At 39.5% G+C, this 19,245-nt stretch overlaps 1 protein-coding gene across 2 annotated transcripts in view; it reads left to right on the top strand.

Annotated features, from left to right (window-relative positions):
* Positions 1-15,610, top strand: part of LOC137265490 (sodium-coupled monocarboxylate transporter 1-like) — a 118,608-nt gene extending 102,998 nt beyond the window's left edge. For both annotated transcript variants that reach the window (XM_067800901.1, XM_067800900.1), the window contains 12 exons: positions 353-433; positions 4,334-4,404; positions 4,570-4,707; positions 5,571-5,706; positions 6,565-6,653; positions 7,994-8,112; positions 8,528-8,598; positions 9,443-9,529; positions 10,438-10,637; positions 11,382-11,485; positions 12,114-12,232; positions 13,841-15,610. In XM_067800901.1, coding sequence (XP_067657002.1) covers positions 353-433; positions 4,334-4,404; positions 4,570-4,707; positions 5,571-5,706; positions 6,565-6,653; positions 7,994-8,112; positions 8,528-8,598; positions 9,443-9,529; positions 10,438-10,637; positions 11,382-11,485; positions 12,114-12,232; positions 13,841-13,897 — 1,272 coding nt within the window. In that variant the 3' untranslated portion in view covers positions 13,898-15,610. The remainder of the gene's footprint in view (positions 1-352; positions 434-4,333; positions 4,405-4,569; positions 4,708-5,570; positions 5,707-6,564; positions 6,654-7,993; positions 8,113-8,527; positions 8,599-9,442; positions 9,530-10,437; positions 10,638-11,381; positions 11,486-12,113; positions 12,233-13,840) is intronic.
* Positions 15,611-19,245: the final 3,635 nt, after the last annotated feature.

Here is a 19,245-nt window from a genome sequence, read left to right on the forward strand (position 1 = left end):
TCATACTGACCAGATAGCGTGTCATACTGACCAGTGTGTCATGCTGACCTGATAGCGTGTCATACTGACAGATAGTGTGTCATACTGACTAGATAGTGTGGTCACCAATCCCTATGGATACATTGTACGGCAGAAGATCATTCTGACCAAATAATGAGGACACCCAGTCCTTACCTAGTCGTCTAGGGTGACACGGATGCGATATTATGTGGATCCACTAAACAGAATCTCAATACAAAGCGAACATTTGCACCACACTTTCTCCTGGAAAAACTTCCCACGTTTCCATTCATTTCATCGACACCCAACAAATCGCCAACAATGGCGTTCTTCATCTGATTCTCTGTTTCAGGGAGGCTTAAAGAGCGTTGTCTGGGCAGATGTTTTTCAAACAACAGTCATATATCTAGGTCTCATTGCAGTTTTCATCAAGGTAAATATGCATTGTGATACCAGTTACGTACGTACAGTGGTTCTTGTGATATGGCCAATATATTTCCAGTCAATGAAATGCCACACTGTGTGTGATTGTCCAGAACGTCTGTTATGACTTTCTGTCATGCAACAGCATTGATTTAGTCGATAACTTGTGTATGACGTCATTGCATTCGAGTTATATGACTGTGGCTCAACTTGTCAGAACACAGGCTTTGGTATCAGGCGCCCGTGTCACAAATAAGCATAAGAAAAGTTGAATACATGATGTTTTTTTTATTATGGACATCAACTTATTATGTATAACATTTGTTACAAATGGTAACACGAGTTATGTCACAACCTAAACAAAAAATAACACATTTTTCCCCACAAACTAATGAATACCCTCAACAATTTACGTTCTCGCCCTAACTAAACTATGTAACCACTCTAGCATACACTTCCAGAATTACTTTTGGAGAGTCGAGAGTACTGTCTTAAACAGTCATACTCTACCTTCGAACATCTGCCAATACACAAATACATCTGCATATCAACATATCAAAACATGTGATGATGTAAATCAACGATCTTTTGCTCACATACATATATTATCATAGTAAATCGCATAAACCATACACACAACATCAGTTTCACAGAACTATCTCTTCCGATAATCACTGTGCAGTGTATGTTGGTCAGTGATAATATGAAGCTCACACAGGCGTTTGATACTAAGGTCCAGATGTCACACTTGATCATCTGTTGTCTTGGGGGTCATTATTCTTCACATCAGTGCCACTGCCCCACGAGGCCATGTGACTGTCCACACCATAACACACGTTACGTGTCAAATAACAAATAACCATTCAGCTTTATCGACTATCGTATACAGTGGAAGCTGTCTAAACCAGCGCTCACTGGGACTGAAGAAATACACCGGTTTAGAAAATGTACCGGATTCTAGAGCTAGTGATAAATGTACAAGCCACGGACGGGACTGAGTTTTTATGTCAGTGTTGACAACTTGCCGGATGGTACAGATGCCGGTTTAGACAGCTTCCACTGTCCTCAAATTGGTACCCTTGAAGTTCTTGAGAGGCATTAAGAAGTTGCTTTTCTAATATACGACAAAATGCTATGGATGTCAACTTCGTCTTTATTATTTACAGAACGTGTCTGAGCTATTCTTTGCCCCTTCGTCATCCACCTGACAAAGGGGCAAGGAATAGACCAGAAACGTGTAAATGATAAGGAAAATTGAAATGCACAACATTTTTTCATATATTGGTATACTTGAAGTTCTCCAATAAAGGAATATGCTCATAACACACGTTAGTTCAACATACATCGAACACACAGAATAACAATATTACCTTCAGAATAACAACACATAAAAGTTATTCACATTCAAGTGCTACTCGGAATAACCAACCTCAATATGAAAAGAAAATTCAATTCACGGTGGTTGTTTCGAATAAAACAGTAACTGTCAAAACACCACCAAATCAATACTTAGTGTTAGATATTCATGATAAAATATTTCCCTCTACAGTGAATATGCACCACAACGCATGTACGTCAACATCTGTACATGAATATTTCATTCTGTTCTGCATATTCTATACAGACCATACAATCATAGCCTAATATTCATTCTGCAAGAATATACGTATAGAGCATATATTAAAAATGCAACTCAAGTTGTGAGTTTGGAATTTTTAATGACTTTTGTAGTTGAAAAGCTAATAAAATACCTATTTAATTAGTTTCTTACTACAAACGACGTTCACTCTCGACCCAGGCATTCTTGCATGTCCTCTAAAGAGTCCACACCCTACAGCGTAGTTAATCGTATAACCTGACTGTAAAGACAGGATTCGACCTCCGAGACTCCACTCACACATCTTACAGCATTAAAGGTCATATCTAGTCCACCCTGAAGCACATGGGGATATATGTTGAAAAAACCCCTAATAAAACTGAATATTAAAGAGATATGTTAAAAGGCGTCGTTGCGGTTAATAATTTGCCGTGACAAAAGGTATAAGAAGTCCTACTGAACCAGCAAAACGTAACATTCACCAGTCTAAAATATCCAGTATTATTACCCATGTGGTACTTCGTAAAGGTGTCATAACACCTTCGAGTGATTTGATTGGCTAATACGTGAACTTTGACATTACTGGTACTACTTTCATCACTCATTCCATTCATGAGTTTCATTCAAACGTTTTCACACCTGAGAGCACGTAAAACGAAAACACGTCTATGGAATTAGATAGAATTTGTTTCATTTAGTGTAGTTACTAGCATTATTTTCAATTCTATAGTTTCAATTCAAGTTTCTGTAATATAAACAAAAACAAAACAATCTACAAAAGTAAGTAAACAAATACGTCTAGTAGGTCTCTCATCATAAAGTTATTGATTTCGTCAAAATTGACGGACAATTGGTTGGAACAGTTGTGCATATAATCAAGACATTGGATACCTTCTGCGTGTAGTTGTCAGGACTGCACAGTAACACACAACATCAAAAGACGAGCGGCGCTCTTGTATCTCTATCACTGTCACTGTCAGCCGCATCCATTCGCGTCCTCCCGCACAAACATATTGTCACTGCCATGCCTCCCGTGGTTTCCACAGGTGCCCACCGCGGGTCCGAAAACTCGATGAACTAGGTCCCGGTTTACTATCCAACACCCTTACTATATAACCTGTAAAGGTACATCACCAAATCAAGGCGACGTGATCGAAAACAGGACAATTTCGCACTCGTCATTGGCTATATCGTATTTTAAAAGTCTCACGAGTATCAGAAGCTTCTGTCCACATTTCTGATGTGTGTGGGAGACATGTAACGCATGAGACACAGGCCTTTCGAGGGGATGCACTTGTTGTTTTTCATTAAATCGCCAAAGACCGAGTTGCTGTGCCGGAAGTATACAAAACTAGGTCGTCAAAACTAGGTCCGAGGATCTGATTGGCTAACACTATTGAATACAAAACACACTCCAGTTTTTTCACCCACGTGAAGTTGTAGTTTGCATTATTAACCAATCAGATTGCCGGAGGTCTTAAAGCATGTCGCTGACGATCTAGTTTTGTACACTTCCGACACAGCAACTCAGTCTTTGGCGATTTAATAAAAAACAACAAGTGCATTCCCTCGAAAGGCCTGTATACATAAGGCCTGCATACATGCCTCCGACACACATCGGAAGCCTCTGATACTCGTGAGACTTTTAAAATACGATATATTCAATGAAGTGTGTGTGTGTGTGTGTGTGTGTGTGTGTGTGTGTGTGTGTGTGTGTTTGTGCCTACATACACAGTCACTGATTCTTGAGTGTTCCAGCGAAGTATGATCGGCCCCTGTTTACACACCAAAGGGAGGCAACTCTAATGCGCTGCTTTACAGGTGTGCCGCTAAAACACTATTACCATGATACGAAATGTGACCCATTTTAACGATCACTCAAACCTCTCAACGCTGTGACCCAACAATAACTATAACTGAATCAATAATAATACAGATTACTGAAAATAGATTCTCGTAACAACGTAGTTCCGAAAGGTTGATGTAAAGGGGAAAATTCTTTGTCCATGAAAAAGTGTCAGTCATTCAAATTCAAGCGTCAGACTGGAAATGCTTGTCAAAGAAAAACACAGGTTGTTAACAGAATCTCTCATGAATTCTATTAATGTATTCACAAGGAGATTTATTTATTCTTTCATTTGTTTGTGTTTCCGTCCGTTCATCCTTTCAAAACTTCAATAACTTGTTTTAAACCAAGAGAATGTTCACATCACAACATTTGTTTCAGGCAATGTTATTCATCGTCAATAACATATGACACTCAAATCGCTGTAACCTCCCGAGTTATTAAGTCGAGGGTGACATGTGTTTCAGGGCATGGTTGATATCGGCAATCCATCAAAGATACTAGAGCTAAACAACATTGGAGACCGAGTGCAGTTTGAGTGAGTACTATTCCTCATAGAAATAATAGATACTCAAGATAGGATCCAGATTGCATTTGATAATATACGGATATATCTTATGTTTTACATGTAAACTAAATTCACATGCATATTGGTTTTATTGGATTTTTTATATGACGTTTTTTTTAAAAAAATGTTTTTCAGAACGAGTACAGATCCACGAATCAGATACACGCTATGGAGCGTGACTCTTGGCAGTGCATTTTCTTTCTTCTCATACACCTTCGGCCAGGCTACAATACAAAGAACAGGTGCTGTGGCGAGTCTCAGAAAGGCAAAGTTGTGAGTGTTATCTTCGAGACATTCTCTTCCCACACACTTTACTCAAGTCATATCTACTTACGAACCTCTTTTCTAATACGACCCTTTCATGGTGTGATTCTTCATGATTCGTGATTGGTTGCAATCAGATTTAGTTGTGCAATCAGCGACGTTGTTCCAAAAGTGATCATTCGCAAAGCCTCGGCAATTTCCATATGCTTCGAGAAATCTAAAACCTCTTAACCTGCTCGATGCCCAAACGGGAATGTGTACTGATCCAAAACTCGACTGCAAGCGTCTTGTTTCATGCTAAAACTTTATGAAGAAGGCTTAGAAAATTTGAAATTCCTGAACAGACAATGACTGAATTATGAGAGATGTGGACAAGGATCACTATCATGTTTCATCTCGGAACATGCACTTTATCACGACATAGCTTGGAATTCCTTCAAATGAGACTGCATCCGATACCTCTTTGTGGTGTAAAGGGTATAAAACTCAACCTGTCATTGCTGATAGAATCTGTTCTATACACAGAAAAGGTATACGTGTTACAGTCATATTGTGAGATCAGTCATTTCGTTAATTACTATTTGCGAAATGACTTTTTTTTAGCAATTTCATTAAAAAACTTAAGTATATTATTTTTTGTTGCACTAAACGACTGATTTCACAATCTGACTGGAGCATATATATATATAACATACATAACATTTGACTACTTTCTAAATGACGCTGTGTTTTTAAGCTTGCGTTTCTGTAAAACTATTTAAGGTAGAATGTTTTCTAGCTTCAGTACCTTTGTGCTATTTACAGGTTCTTTGTAGTCGTTCGTTACTTACAAAACACTTTTGATATAGGTTCTGAATTCTTTTCTCTGACAGAGCGTATTTGATGAACATTCCAATGCTGGTGCCATTCTTCATGATCTTGAACTTTACTGGCATGTTGATCTACGCATACTTTCATTCCATTCACTGTGATCCACTGGAAGCTGGGTTCATATCTAACGAGAACCAGGTGAGTTGGATGTAAATAATTACACATTTAATGTTCAAAAGTCAGATTAAAACACTGGATTTTGAATTAAATCGATGTGTAATTGTGGACATGGACTAACCTTTCTCTTCATGCCGCTAGTGAGTGGACAATGTTCAGTCAAACACTGTTGTCTCGAAATTGAAGGAAGGTAAATTTCGAGTTTTATAAAGGTCGATATAATCGAACACTGTATGGATACAGACAGGTTACGAAGGCAACCCTAAGTTCAGCTCATAAAAGTTCGGCACAACGACGGTGAATGTTTCTTTGGCCATGAGTGCCAGCTCATTGACATTATTATACAATTCCACAGGCTGACGGTTTGGTTGATGTTTGGCACTCTGTTCAACAATAGTTCAGTTACATGAAGTCTGTAAAACACAATGTCCCCTCAATGATAGATCCGGGTTAGACCTGATCTTCAGCAACCAATGCTTCAAGGTCGTTGATACATGTCATCGTATCCCAACTGAATAGATCAATGCTCATGCTGTTGATCACTGGGTTATCAGGTCCAGACTTGATCGTTTAAAAACCACCGCCATATAGGTGAAATATTGCTGAGCGCGGCGTAAAACTAAAATCACTCCAGTCCAGTCAACAGTCTGTAAATATTCCAGTGATCGATATCATGAACATCAATATGCTAGATTGGGATACATGGACAACCGACTCTATTAGTCGTCCAATGCGAGAAGCACGGGTTGTTAAGGTCAGTTCTAACCAGGATCGCCTAACACCAAAGATCTGGTCTGTATTTGCAGGGAACCATAATCAACATTCCCTGATATCCGATGGTTCTGTTTTACTTTGACTGTCCCAGATATCTGTTCGCAGATAGTTCCTTATTACGTCTTTCACATCCTGAGCTCGGTGCCTGGATTGTCCGGACTGTACGTCGCCACGCTCTTCAGTGGAAGTTTAAGGTACTTAAAATAATTACCTAGATGGAATAAGAAAACACCCCTGTGTCGAAGTTGAAGACCCGTGGAAATATTTCGTGTTATCCACGGTTCGAAACAACCAAACATTAAATCAGTAAAGAAAGGTTTAGTTTCACGCCGCACTACGCTATAATTCCAGCTATATGGCGGCAACAAAAAATGTACTTCGAGACAACCGCAAGTTCGACATATCAAAGTTATCCTTTCTACATGAATTTAAGATTGCTCAAGTCGTTTGCTTTTAACGACCACTGATGACTGAAGGATGCCATGTTTGTGTGGAACTGCTAACTGAACAATAGCCATAAAGTACAAGGCCATACCCATGCATGTAAAAGCAAATAGTATCTGACATTGTATTTGTAGCAGAATAAACTACTTGTACTAAAAAATTAGTACCCACATATGCCTTCTAGGGTTTCTGATACATGGCACTTAAAGTATCAGCGTTTATCGCTGCAGCCGACATGTATAGAGATATAACCACGGCTATAGCAATCCCTCACAGATTCAGTGGAGGGTGTTATGTAATCATCCATTCTTGCAACTTGTGTTAAATTACAACGAGGTTTAGTTGCTCGTACACAAGGCACCACATGTGTGAACACAAGTACACAATGTTTCAAAGAAACCAACTGTCTTGTTACGCAAACTTTTGTTAGGCATAGCCGTGGGACATATATCATAAAATGACGCAACTAATTTAGATATTGATTCGGGAAATTCAAATTTCTTGTCTTATTAACTTGTTATCAACATGGTTGCAGACTATAATAATTGTATATGTAGAAATAAGCACTGTTTTGAAAAAAGCAATTTTCTCGTTTTATAAGATTATTGTTGTAGATAGTTCATGTGTAGAATCAACTAGACATTGAATCGAAGAACTAAATTCTTCTGAACTTATGGCTCGAGGATATGGGATTTCCAAGAAAAAAAACCTCCTGATTTGACATTTATGAGTATAAAATGAAACCATGGTGTGCTATGACGACTTTTTGTGAGGACCCATGTCCATGCTCACAATGTCGATCACTAGGTTCTTTGATTCAGAAGGGCAGAAGGGTAGCCAAGTGCTTAATGTGTTCGCTCGTCACTCCAAACACCCGGGTTCGATTCCCCACGTGGGTAAAATGTGTGAAGCCCATTTTCGGTGTCCCCGGTCGTGATGTTGCTGGAATAGCGCTATAACCAGTTAAAAAACACACTCACCTACCTAAAAGAGGTACATGCTGTCATAATACCATTACCTTATTGTCGTTGCACCTTGTCAAAACCAGGCCGTTTCAGTCATAATGCCGTTGTGATTATTACGTTACCAGTACTGCATCCTCGTTGATCAACGCCCTGTCTGCAAACACCGTAGAGGACCTTCTGAAGTATCCGATCAGCAGGTTCAACATAGCTGAGGCAAAGGCAACTATCCTTGCTAAAGTGTCAGGTGAGGCAACGGCAGATTCCACGCGTTTAGGTCTTGTGGAAGCGTCGTTCTTTCATTGATGATGCAGATTTTATTGACATAAATTTTCAAGCTGAAAGGGTTCGAAAGTGTTACTTAAGCTTCGTTGCTTTAAACGCGCATTGGGCAGTTCCAGTACAAATCGCTCAAGGTCCTTACGCACAATCTGATGGGTGTCATGGTTTCCAGCAGAAGATCTGGTAGAAAAGAGACACCTGCCAGGTTTCAAGCGAGGTATTGATGTCAGCGTGTAGTACTGAACGAACAGTGGTGTGTAGTCTTCTCAGACATGTCATACGCACATGCATGGACTATGAAGTTGACCATGAATATCTGGAAGGTTTCAGAGTTTATTCACCCAGAAGGTTCTGCATAGGATCTTGTTCCTTTGCTTCAGGTTTCTTTTACGGAACTTTAACGGTAGGCCTGGTTTATGCTGCCAAGTCTTTCCCAGGAACTGTTGTGAGGGTATGGGCATGTTATTCTCTGTAAATGTAAGAAATGAGCATTTTCTTCTCATTCCGTCTGTAAAACACATGTATTAATCTAAAATATGTGCATTTTGTTCTCTTTTTCTATTATTTAAACACATATTATTCTAAGGTATGGGCATACTGTTCACATAACTCACATATCTACCTTAAGATATGGCCATGTTTGTTTTTGTCTGTTAAAACACATATTTACATATTCACATATTTATGGTCATATTGTTCTCTCTTCTTAATCTAGCACATGGGCATATTATTCTCTCTTTTTGACTGCTAAAACATACTTATTAATCTAAGATCTAGCCATATTGTTCTCTCCTGTGTCTGTTAAAACACACATAGTTACCTAAGGGGTAGGCATTTTGTTCTCCCTCTCAATATTTACCAAAGATGTGGTCATACTATTCTCTGACCTTTTGTTAAAGACATGCCATCTTTGATAACATTTTAACACTTTACCTACACAGATATACACCGGACATGTATCCTACAGATCATCATGGTCACTGAGTTACATCTTCATCTCACGTTTCGACCAGTGAAGGTCCGGGATAGAATAGGCCTTTGGCAATCCATGCTTGCCACGAAAGGCGACTATGCTTGTCGTAAGAGGCGACTAACGGGATCGTGTGGTCAGACGTGCCTACTGGGTTGACACGTCATCGGTTCCCAATTGCGCAGATCAATGCTCATGCTGTGGATCACTGAATTGTCTGGTCCAGGCTCGATTATTTATAGACCTCTTGAATAATATAGCTTGAATATTGCTGAGTGCGGTGTAAAACTAAACTCACTCAGTCATCTCATGTTTCTATTTTCAGACGGTGATTTCTGTGGTTGGAGCCTGCGGAGGTCCTGTAACGGGAATGTTCTGCCTTGGTGCTAGCATTCCATGGGCAAACAAATATGTACGCTGTGGTCATTTTAACAACAACATCCTAGCATATCGTTTTCTCCGCTAATACAAGAAGCAGAGCAGTAGCCTAGTGGTTAAAGTGTTCACATATGACCTGGTTCGAATTCCCACATGGGGACAGTGTCCGATGCGTCCCGCAGTGATATTCCTATCTTGCTAAAAGCCTCGAAAACCATAAGATTCATATTGTTTTCTATAAATACAAAACTGAATTAAAACGGAATGTGATCCTGAGCTATGTCAAAGGTGAGTCCACAACTCATTGCAAGCATTTTCTATAAATGTATGCAGTTTTGTGAGGACACAAAATTAGTGAGTTCTTAAGCAATTAACTAAGTTACAAAGCCATCGCTGTGGCAGTAAAAATACAGTGGAAGTTCAAATTCAGAACAGTGATTATAGCAACAAAGATGTTGTATTCACCACACAGTATTCCCACTTGTCACTACATATCTCGGTAGGGTATACAATCCTTACTCACATTGCTCGTCCTATGGTAACTTGAGATTTACTAAGATGATAAACAATGGCTAACCCCCTTATATACACAAACATCTTGCTAGAATATATGTTCTGCATCAGCGGAAGGTACTAGTACATTCCAGAACTCTGTCCAAATATGGTACAAGTCTAAATATAGCACATCGATAAAACCCATATCAGTCACTTTAAAAGCCACTTGTTTTTTCCCCAAGTTTCAAAGACCGCGGTTGATAAATGTGCTCTTTTCATAACATCACTCTCGGGAATATTCTAGCTAAAGGACGGCGTCCTGTAGTATTCAAGTCTGGGCCAGTGGTTGATCAATATATTCCATCACGTTCTAGAAGACAAATGAATGCGAATGTGGAAATGAGATACACATACATCCATTGCTCACCTACGTTCGTTCTTTCCCAGGGAGCCCTGGGTGGAGGTCTAGCTGCGCTGATATTCAACCTATGGCTGACTATAGGAAGCCAGCTGTATGGAACCCCGACTCTGCATCTTCCGCCAGCACCATCAGACAAATGTGATGCAACTGTTTTTCTTAATTCATCTCATGCTGTCTACAATAGGACATTAAGGTCGATGGAACAGCACAGTCTCCACGGAGAAAGGTTAATGTGTTTATGTAATTAGATGCAATACATTTAGATTAAACAAGCAGAATATATGGATGCGATACCCATATTCATGCACAAATGCAGTTAGAGTACAGGAAAGAGAATGTATGGATGGCATACCCAGATGCAATTAGAATACATCATACCCAGATGCAATTAGAATGCATCAAATAGACTATATAGATGACATACCCAGATGCAATTAGAATGCATCAAATAGACTATATGGATGGCATACCCAGAAGCAATTAGAATGCATCAAATAAACTATATAGATGACATACCCAGATGCAATTAGAATGCATCAAATAGACTATATGGATGACATGCCCAGATGCAATTAGAATGCATCAAATAGACTATATAGATGACATACCCAGATACAATTAGAATGCATCAAATAGACTATATGGATGGCATACCCAGATGCAATAAGAATGCATCAAATAGACTATATAGATGACATACCCAGATGCAATTAGAATGCATCAAATAGACTATATGGATGGCATGCCCAGATGCAATTAGAATGCATCAAATAGACTATATGGATGGCATACCCAGATGCAATTAGAATGCATCAAATAGACTATATGGATGACATGCCCAGATGCAATTAGAATGCATCAAATAGACTATATGGATGGCATACCCAGATGCAATTAGAATTCATCAAATAGAGTTTATGGATGGCATACCCAGATTCATACCGTGTAACTGTGCACACCCTTTTAACAGTTCTTCTCCACCATCGACGATATACGACATCTCACACTACTGGTATGGAGTGTTCGCGATGTTCATTGTGATGGTTTTGGGTTCAATCGTGAGCTACTTCACAGGTACTAACCTTTTATCTTATCTATCATATCTGACATATCCTTGCTTCTGTAAAATACGGGTATGATCAGACAAGTAAATATTCGTCTTGATTACAAATAAGTACCATTACAATGCAGTCCCGTATGGCATTAGCTGTTTTGCTCAAAAAGTAACAATTGTTTGTGGCTTATAACATGACTTCAACCTGATATACCTCAAGTATCCCCGCGGAGAGTTTTTCAGATATCTGATTGTATATTTAAGGTAAAGTTCACTCAGAAAGAGGAAGACACCAAGCCACTTGTGTCAATTACACACAGAAATTTCAAACTTTGCATACATTACACCAACCGTAGGGTTTGTCCTCTCAGCTTTTAATATGGGCAGAACTCGGATCTTGTAAACAATATAAACCCCATTTCATATTTGTCATATTTCATCGCCTTACCTTAAAAATTCTGAGGAAAATAAATTTCATTGCCTTCTCCATCTCATCTGTACCTCGTTGGACGTCAATAATTCCTGATTAAATTTACACATATTACAGTAGTTCACTCCGAAATAATCATATATAAAGAGAAGTGTTTTTATTCTGGTCTGGGAACGTTGTCTCACGTGACTGATTTACCGTTATGTGGTTTGCCTTAGGATCTCTTGATTCCGGCACAAACGATCCCAAGCTAATGTTTCCCTTCGCACGGCGTCTGTGGCGGATGAAGAGCACTGCGATCAACAACGATGGATCCATGAGCATAACGCTGGCGAAGGTTGGCCCGATTTTACTTTTGTTACAATATTGTTCAGAAGAAAGCAATCGTCACTAAGTCAGCCGTATGTAGGCTGAGTGGGTTAGATGGCTGACCTTTGTGTCCTCTCGATGAGTAGCCTGACTCCGAGAGTGTGTTTTCCATTCCCGAAAGGGAACCAAAATGTCCTGTTAGAATCTGTAACCTACTGAGAAGATGTAATCTTAAAAGTGGCACATGTTCCATTGGAGACTTCATTCAGTTTTTCCAGTAGTGTCAAAGTGACTTATGTCAGGGGTAGTGAAGAAAATCTTAAGTAACGCAGGCTGTGTACCACTTCACGTGATAAACAGCAATGATTACACGATGCCATTTAGAAAGTGGTCAAATGCAACATATGTCATATTTGGGAGTTCACTTTCTCAGTAAAGTCCAAATTCTAGTACTTTTTTGGTTGAGTCCCATCCGGGATTCGAACCCGCACCTTCAGAGTCAGGCACCTAATCGCCAGCACACAAAGTCAGCCGACTATTCCGCTCAGCCACCGCGACTTCCACAATGTGGAACTCCCAAATATGACATATGTTGCACAAACAGCAAGAGCACCGATTTGGGCATTTGAGAACCGAGGACATGTGGCAATCAAGTCAGCAAGTCCGATTCCGTTAGTCGCCTCTTTTGACAAGGCTAATATTCTAACTCGGAGCTTCAGGGGTCTATTAACATCAGCACATAATTAAATGCATACTAAACTGACGTCAAAAAGCGATGTTGCGCTGTCAGCAACTGTCCCCTGTACGGTCTGTATACTCTGATTCCTTTGGCCCTCAATCGTCTGGCAACTGTTTGTCGATTGACCACGTGGCCCAAGGCATTCCACGGTGATGACGTCACTGTCAGGAAACGGTTACGGAGGTGCAGGGTGCGTAGGTACCGAAAGACCTCGGTCTTCCTGTTCTTGGCCTATCTAAAGTCTTCCCTGTCTGTCTGTAACGTCGCAAGAGGTTGGAAACAGCAACATGCGAACAACCAAACATTCTTACAACGTGGGCATACATTACTTCCGTTTGTATTATACCAAGGGCTCTCTCGCGTTGTTCTGGTGTCAATCGTGGCATGTCTTTGGTTTTCTTTTTCATTGTGAGTGTCTGACGTAGTCTCAGTATGACGTTTATACCCTTATTGCACGTGCGTATTTTTTCAATTTTCGGGTTTATTCAACAAACATGTTGTGCACTGTGACCATATTCTGCATACAACATTGTTGCATTTGGGCTATGTATTCCACATAAAATTTGTTTCACTCGGTTTTTCAGATTTGTTTAGGTTTGGAATTTGTAAATTGTGTTTTTGTTGGGGTTTTTTAACGTCAGTTTACGTAATTGGGTGAGACCATGCCGGGAGAACAAACAAATAGCTCAAGTCATAAAGGCAATGATCAAGAAATTGTTATCCATGAAATCGTATGCTTTATCATTGGTATAGGAACGTCTAAAATGTCCATCAAACAATAAGGGACGCTAAAGTCCAACACAATAGAACTTTTGAATTTGAAACATAGTGGTGTTTGCGTTGCAAATGATATTTGAGAATGCTTCCGCTTGAACGACATCATCACTTTCATTGCAGGAACACCCTGAAGACTTCAAAATAATGGACGCAAACGAACGAGATTTAATGCTCTGAAACTTACAGTCAGTCCAAACCTTTTTTGTGTGTGATCATTTACAAACTATCCATTCAACACCACTACAAAAGAAGATGCTAAATCTGCAAGACGTTCAACACAACTGCAAGAGGAGAAGTTAAACACGGCTACAAAGAAAACCTTTAAACAAATCTGAAAGTGAAGACATTTGTTCCAACTACAAAGGAAGATGTTCATTACATTACCGCAAAAAATTATCTTAAGTGGATCTTAGTACTAGTTGTTAAATACAGATGGTGGAAGGCTGAGGCACAACCAGACAGCCATAACTGATGCTAAACACGATGCTCCCTACTCCAGCAGTCGGTTGTGACACAACCTCCGTTTCGCGGGAAACAGGGACATTTGTCCGAAGGTGACAAGCCCCTTTCGGCTATTCTGTAGAACATTCACTGTTTGGAGACAGACAGGCCTGACAGTTGTTGTTGTGGAAACACCTAAAACAAATCTGACTTGTTATTTCTTTAAAATATACATATATATTGTTCCTGTATCTGAAAATGACTAGGGCTTTGAGAATGCCGAATTCATATGCATTACATAATCATCGGAAATTATATGTATGTACACACACGCACGCACACACACACAGAGAGAGAGAGAGAGAGAGAGAGAGAAACACACACACACAGAAACACAAACACACACACATATACATATATATAGAGAGAGATAGATATAGATATATGTTAGAGATATTGATATGTTCATGTGTGATGCCTTATCAGTGTGTCAGTAAATATTCTATCAATAATTTCAAAAATTACATATATCACCAACTCTTTTGTCCGGTAGACATATATTTGTTTTCGACCTTACAAGATATATTTTCCTCTCAAACATTTTCTGACATAATATATTTTTTGTTAGACTAGCAAATGGCGGATCTCGTAATATTGGCTATGGGCGTGAATGTCTTGGATCCAATTCTGAAAACTAGTCTTACGTGTTGGATGACTGTCAAGGTCATATGTGTTATTATAACATTGTTATTATTATATTGTCCTCTGAATATCTCTTCCTAAGCAATGGTCCCGCCTACACAGTATACATGCTTATTATCATCATTATTATTATACATTTATCCACTTTCGACTGTATTTCTACAAGTACATTTAGGCTCAGTATCAGTCGTTACACTGCAACACTGACCTCACCAAACCCCAGTAGAAGGCCGCGCCTGAGAGCCCTGCTGACCACACTTACGAAAGTTACCATTGGCACATACCGTTTGAACCTTTACCTCGAAAACGTTTGTAGTCGAACGATTCCGAATACTATTTTCCGCACGATCGTTTTACAGTGAGGACTCCTTTACAGTGAGTAAACAGTTGCTGAAAACAGCGTTTTCGTCAATATTCCAGGATGTCATCTTGCAGAAATATAAGCTAATGTAACCATATCATCGGAAGTTCGAAAGCGTATATACTGCAGGTCAAATTTGTGTTTTATGCAGATTTTCGTTTGTTGCGAGATCAGTGTCAGCGAAGAGATATTCCATTTTGTAAGGCCCGCCGAACCCTAGACAGTAGCTGTTGTCTGATTGGTTAAACTCGTTCGGTCGTCACGTGTTTCATTGGACCTTCTGCTATTGGACCGAGACTGCTTATAGCAGTGTAACGAATATTACTCAAGTTTACCTGACTGTGTGGTGCTATTGGCATCATATACAATAAAATGATAACGTGGTATGACATGTCTTGTATTTTTAAGGAAGAAGATGCAGTAAATTCACAACCAGAAACCGAAGAACTCAGAAACTTACTGTTGGTAGGCGTACTCAAATGTTCATTGGGGTCTCTATGGTGTCCGCAAAGTAGTAGAGCTCCTCACCATCACCCAAGGACCTTGGAATCCATGAAGCACTACGTTTTAACTACAAAATTCTAACTTACCATAATCCTTGTCAAAAGAAGGCTCTGTCAGTAAACTTTTCATATTTGATATAAATAATTTAGCAATTTCAGTTGTCCACATCAGGAGGAAAAAGCAATGATTAGATTCCTGGAAAAATACTTTCTACAAATGAAAAACAAATGATCTGGCGCTTATCGCATCATGGGTAAGTGTACTTTCAGAGAACCATATAAAGATTCATTATACGTGATATACAGAAATATATTTCACTCGACTCTACTGTCTTCGTGCATTTCAAATTAATAACACGGCATAGCCATATTGAAAATCAGATTTTGAAAAAATAAAAAATTGACCGTAGACCCTGGCAAATACGCCCACTTGGTTTGGTATGCTTTGGATATTGACCAATCAGAATTCGACAAATTTATGATAAATAATAACAGGTAAAATATATCTGGACAACGTATAACACCGCCTCATAGCGTCATATAAACACATATTACTACATATTATGCAGTTTTAACTAATATATATGTTTAATACACAATATCCCACAAATTACATTTATTATTGACGTGATGCAAAAACGATATGGCGACATAAAAAGCAGATATTACTTTCATACAAAGAACAAAACCAACAGAAACACAAATGAATATAGCAAAAGGGTTGTATTGTATTTGCATGTAACCTTAAGTGTCTTCTTCTAGAAGGTCCCGGGGTAGAATACGTAGGTCTTCAGCAGCCCATGCGTGCCACAAAAGGCGACTATGCTTGTCGTAACAGGCGACTAACGGGATCGGGTGGTCAGGCTCGATGACTTGGTTGACACATGTCATCTGTTCCCAATTGTGCAGATCGATGCTCATGTTGTTGATCACTGGATTGTCTGGTCTACAGGCGGTTTACAGACCGCCGCCATATAGCTGGAATATTGCTGAGTGCGGCGTAAAACTAAACTCACTCACTCATCTGGGGGCGGTGGGGTAGCCCAATGATTATGCGTCCGCTCGTCAAGCTGAAGACACAGGTTTGATTCCCCACATGTGTAAATGTATAAAGCCCCTTTATGGTGTCTACAGTCGTGATATTGCTTCAATATTGCTAAAACGGCATGAAACAATACTCATTCACAGTGTTCATGTAAATACTGACCCTACGTCGTCGAACTTCAATACCACAACCATCACAGTATTTTCATTGCATGTGGACTAATATGTGTAGTTGAAGACGCCATCCAAGCGTCTAAACAGCACGCTAATGGTATGTTGATCCTTACTTTGTTGATTTTACACCGAACATAACTCATAACAACGAAGAGAAAAACATACTACCAAGTAGTAATTATTTCAGAATACTGTGAAATAACATTACTTTTATGAAAAGTTGCATAATGTACATAAACACTGTAGAACAGTTTCACTATTATTCCGATATTTCCACTGTAAAAGAACAGCCTACAATATTTACAATCTACACATTTACCACACACTAACCTATGCTGATACAAATCTACACTTAATTAAAATAGAGCGTACTGTTACTACATGTTTTGTATAAATCCACACCATTTGTCACCTATTGTGACTATTGTGCAAGGACCAAAACGAAGTAAACAATAATTATTGCGGGAGCACAAAATAATTGATAAACCTGAAAAATATATTTTCATTTAGCAATTTTCTAGGTGTTGTAATTACAAATGCATTGCCCGCGAGGATCCGGATTAGAATTGATCTTCAGCAACCAATGCTTGTTGAAAATCAATTTACGTAACGGGCGAGTAATGGGTTCGGGTGGTCACTCTCGCTGACTAGTGGTGCTGCCCTGCTAACGTTATTTTCGAGTTGTTACGTTGCAGTTTGACTTCCTGTTGATGAGGAAACCGTCAAGATTTAGAATTTGTCTTCAGCAACCCAGGTTTGTTGTAAGAGGCAACTAATAGGATCGGAGTGGTCAGGTTTGCTGACTTGGTTAACACATGTCATCGTATCCCAATGGGTAGATCTATGCTCATGCTGTTGATCACTGGATTTCCGTCATATGCTTAAATACTGCTGAGTGCGCCGTAAAACTAAATTCACAGACACGCTCACCCAATCAGGATGAGGAAAGGAATTTTTCGTTTTTCTTTCCAAATAATTAATTTTCACTTTTTTCACGCTGATTCTCTGCGTTTCGTATGTTGTCATGTCGGCCCTTCGAGCGCTGACACGCAGTGTCACGCATTAGCCTGCTTTGATCACGAACTGTGTGCGACATTGTCGCGGCAGATTGCGCAAAGATCCCGCCTTCTAACTTGTCGTGAAGTGGGCGGGGCTTGTGTATTGTCCTGAATTGTTCACGTGGTCATGACACGAATAGTTTGCGCCTGTCACGAAATTCATACTCATTGTTACGCCTACTTCACGCATTGTTGGCACACAAATCAGCGATCCCCGAGCATAAAAGCGTGCCCATTGCCAGTGCCCATATTTCCATATTCCATTCCACAATTAGAGTGATCCAGCTTTGGGTGGCATCTTCATAGCAAAGCGCTTGTCATCCCCAGCCCTTAGACAGTTGTGGAAGTTCGTTCCATCTGCAACTAATACCTCCAGCAACCTCCTTCCACTCCTCCACACCTGTAGTAAGAACTTGCAGATCGTATTAACTTCAACTCTGAAGCTGTACTGCAGTCTTGCATAAGAATTACGAGCGCCCAGGACGCTGTGGCCAGCACAGGTCCCACCCCCAGTTCTGACACTAACATCATGGTTAACTTCTAACTTCTTCGTTTTCTTTCTTTCTTTTTTCTTTTTTTTTTTTTTTTTTTTTTTTTTTTGTCTTTATTCATTTATACACCTTCATCTCCACCTAATATTTGACCTGCATGAATATAAAACGATTACATTGGTTGAACCGGTCTCGCCTGTTGATTGTTAACACCGTCCATTATCATCTACATCATATCTTCCTTTCTCCGCTCCTTTATCTTTCTTCACCATCCTTCTTTGCTTTTTCCATATTTATACTCATTTTCAGGTCCAGCCTTTTTCTCTAAAGATCAAAGGCCTCCTCTGCTTTCACAAAACCCTTCCGTTACTGATTTCAACGTCTAGTTTTGATTTCTGCCTTTTCTTTTCACTTTTCTTGTCCTTTTCGATTGTTTCTCTATTTTTGTTATCAACACCATTTGTGTTCTTCTTCTTTCGTTTTCCAGTAATCTTTTCCATCTACTTGTTTTCTTTTCGGATTTGAGTTATCATGATTCTGTTTCTGTTTTTCCTGTGCTTCTTCATCAAGTGTGTCATCCTTTTGATTACTTTCATCACCTTCATTTTCGAACTGTACAATATCCCCAAATTCATTGTTTTTCAACAGTTGGGTCATACCTTCATCGTCATTGTCACCTTCTGAGATCTTCCGTTACTGAGATTCAATAACGTTGACGATTTCCCAGAATCGAGTCAAGTTCTTCATAGAA

Source organism: Haliotis asinina, chromosome 15 (genome assembly GCF_037392515.1).
Source record: "Haliotis asinina isolate JCU_RB_2024 chromosome 15, JCU_Hal_asi_v2, whole genome shotgun sequence".
NCBI lineage: Eukaryota > Metazoa > Mollusca > Gastropoda > Lepetellida > Haliotidae > Haliotis > Haliotis asinina.